Source organism: Sphaerodactylus townsendi, linkage group LG02 (assembly GCF_021028975.2).
Source record: "Sphaerodactylus townsendi isolate TG3544 linkage group LG02, MPM_Stown_v2.3, whole genome shotgun sequence".
Taxonomy (NCBI): domain Eukaryota; kingdom Metazoa; phylum Chordata; class Lepidosauria; order Squamata; family Sphaerodactylidae; genus Sphaerodactylus; species Sphaerodactylus townsendi.
In genome coordinates this window covers 133,803,705-133,806,498 of record NC_059426.1, presented here as the reverse complement: position 1 = coordinate 133,806,498, position 2,794 = coordinate 133,803,705, and the positions used below count along the sequence as shown (strand labels likewise).

Genomic DNA, 2,794 nt, shown 5'->3' with positions numbered 1-2,794 from the left:
TGCCGCTACAAAAACAAAAGCCATGCGGTATGAATTCAAGCGTGCAGGCAGCAGCGATAACCGAGGGACAGGAAATGAGAGAGAGCCACCTGTCCCTACTTTGATGAAGCTGCAGCATGTTACTGAGAGTGGATGTGAGCCGTTCAGCCTGGACGAGTGGCAAGAACCTACCCTCTGCCAGCCCCACAGAGGGGCAGAGGGCAGCTGCGTCAGTCGCACTGACCTGCACCACAGTACAGGAGGACAATTCAGAGGAGGCCCCTCTCAGCTGCTGCAGGCACCTCCCAGCACCCAGCAGCCCCATGGGGGGACTCAGGTGAGAGAGGAGGTTCTGCCCTCCACCTTGTTACACACTGAAACTGGCATCCCAGAATGGCTGCCTACCCCTCCCCTCCCTGTGAATGCATGAACCATGGGAAGCAGAAGCACCACTGAGTTCTACTGACTGCTGCTCCCCCACTTGCACAGCTGGCCCAGCTGATAAGTGCAAGTATGTGCAGGGAAACAGGGAGAAATGGGGCACGTAAGGGTCACTGCCAAGGCCACTGGCATGCTGGCAGCCTCTGCCTCACAGAGGTGTGGTGCTCCTTCCATCCAGCAACCCCCCTTAATGAAAGTCATTTATTGTGTCCCTGAGACCTGCTACCACCCAAGACCACAGACCCTGGTGAAGGACCATCCCCACGGCCACCCTCTGCTGCCTCAGGTAAGTGCTCACCCCACCTGGCTGCACCTGCAGAGGGGAGAAGGCCTGCCTGTGGGTGCCTCATAGAAGGGCAAGGTGGCTCAAATGCACTTTGTCCCTCTGCCTGACAGGAGCCACAGCGGCATCACCCCCCCAGGGGGAGGTTATTGACAACCAGGAGGGAACCCAACAGAGAGATGAGGAGGGAGATGGTGATTATGGGGAAGGGCCACGCAGACAGGCCCCTCAGCGAGGTAAATATCCACAGATGTCTGCATGGGTGGGTTCAGGGAACGGGGGGAGATGCAACCAACAGCCCTCCATTTCTCATCAACAGTCCGTCCTAGACGGCAGCAGTCGGAATCACCACCTCCAAGGGAAGAATCCCCAGAGAGACGACTGGTCCAAAGTCGACGGCGCCTCCGAAGGGGGGCTGTCACGGCAGAGATAGGCCGCCAGTTGCTGGAGCACTGTGCAGCTGAAGCAGAGAACCAGCGGCTGGCTCAGGAAGCAGAGCGGGAGTGGCGGCAGTACATTTCTGACCAGCTGCGGCTGGATCATGAGGCTTTCCTCCTCACAGCAGCCCGCACCCAGGAGCTCATGGCTGAGCGGACAGAAGTCCTAAGGAGAATGACAGACCTCAGGCTTCAGCAGCAAGGTGACCGTGGGTGTGGGCATTGCCAAGCAGCACTGCACCCCCCTTCACCTGAGCTCCTCAGCAGCAGCCAGCTCCCGCAGCCAGTGGCACCCCCACCCCCTGTGCGAGGCAGATGTACTCAGAGGAGGGGGCCAGCTGGGCCCACTTCCAGCCCAGTGGCCACCCACAGCCAGCTCATGGAGGCAAGCCACAGCCACCTCCTGGAGGCAGCTTGCCCACCTTCCCCTGAGCTCCTTGAGTGCAGTGAGCTCCTGGAGCCACCCACTCCCCCACCCCTTGTGCGAGGCAAGCGAGGCCAGAGGAGGGGGCCGGCTGGACCCACTTCTGCCTCAGTGCTCACACACAGCCAGCTGAAGGAGCTTGCTCGACCCCCTTCCCCTGAGCTCGTCACTTGCAGCAAGCCCCTGGAGCTGGCTGCTCCTGCACCCCCCATTCGAGGCAAGCGAGGCCAGAAGAGGGGGGCCGCTGGGAGGGCTTCATCCACTCTGGTTACCCACAGCCAGATGGAGGAGGATGCTCAGCCCCCTACCCCTGACCTCTTCACTTGCAGCCAGCCGTTGGAGCTGCCTGCTCCAACACCCCCCCTGCGAGGCAGGGGAGCCCAGCAGAGGGGGTCCACCAAGAAGCCTTCATGCACTCTGGTCACCCACACACAGCTGCAGGAGACAGCTCGGCCACCTTCTCCTGAGCTCCACACCTGCAGCTTGTTCCTGGACCCTGCAACACCCCCTCCCCCCATGCGAAGCAGGCGTGCTCAGAGAGGGGAAGCAGCTGGGCCAGCTCCCTCCTTGCTGCCCACCCACAGCCAGTTGCAGGAGCCAGCCCAGGCCCTGTCCCCTGTCCTAGTTACCGGCAGCCAGCTCCTGAAGGCAGCCACAGCCCCTCCCCCAGTGCGGCATCGGCGTAGCCAGTCCCATGAGGTGGTTGGTGCTGCTACCCAAGCTGCCCCAGGTCACAGGGAAACCAAAGGAGGAGATGGGCCCGCTCCCCACCCAACAATCGAGCCCGGAGCACCCCACCACTCACAAGAGGTGGGTAATGTGTTAACAAAGGCTGGCTGCCGGGGCAGCCAGGGCAAAAGAGCAGGGTGATGGAACTAACAATGTGAGGGAGGGGGTGGATTTCTGCGGTGGTGGTCAGATCATCCCTGTGAGGGAACAGAACTTGAAATAAGGATTACCTGACACTAACCCCACCCTTGCTACTGTTGTTTCTGTTGTGCCACAAATGTGAGTGAAAGTGTGGCTTGTGAGTGGGTGCAGGGGGGCTGAGGTGAAGGGCAGGGACATTTAGATCAAGGGGGGGGGGGTCCAGATTGGGTAGCCACCCATCATTTGCTGCTTGCTTTATGTACCTTTGGGCCATTTTTCCCTTGACAGGGGGAAAAATGGCAATGATTCTGTGTTGTGCTTGTAAAGGTGTCCAAAGGTGAGCATGGGTTGCTGCTTCTC

At 60.2% G+C, this 2,794-nt stretch overlaps 1 protein-coding gene across 1 annotated transcript; it reads left to right on the top strand.

The window, feature by feature from the left end:
• Window positions 1-988: 988 nt before the first annotated feature.
• Window positions 989-2,434, top strand: LOC125426358 (formin-like protein 3). Its single transcript, XM_048484615.1, has one exon. It carries the CDS (start codon window positions 989-991, stop codon window positions 2,432-2,434), a length of 1,446 nt encoding a protein of 481 aa, XP_048340572.1.
• The last annotated feature ends 360 nt before the right edge of the window (window positions 2,435-2,794 follow it).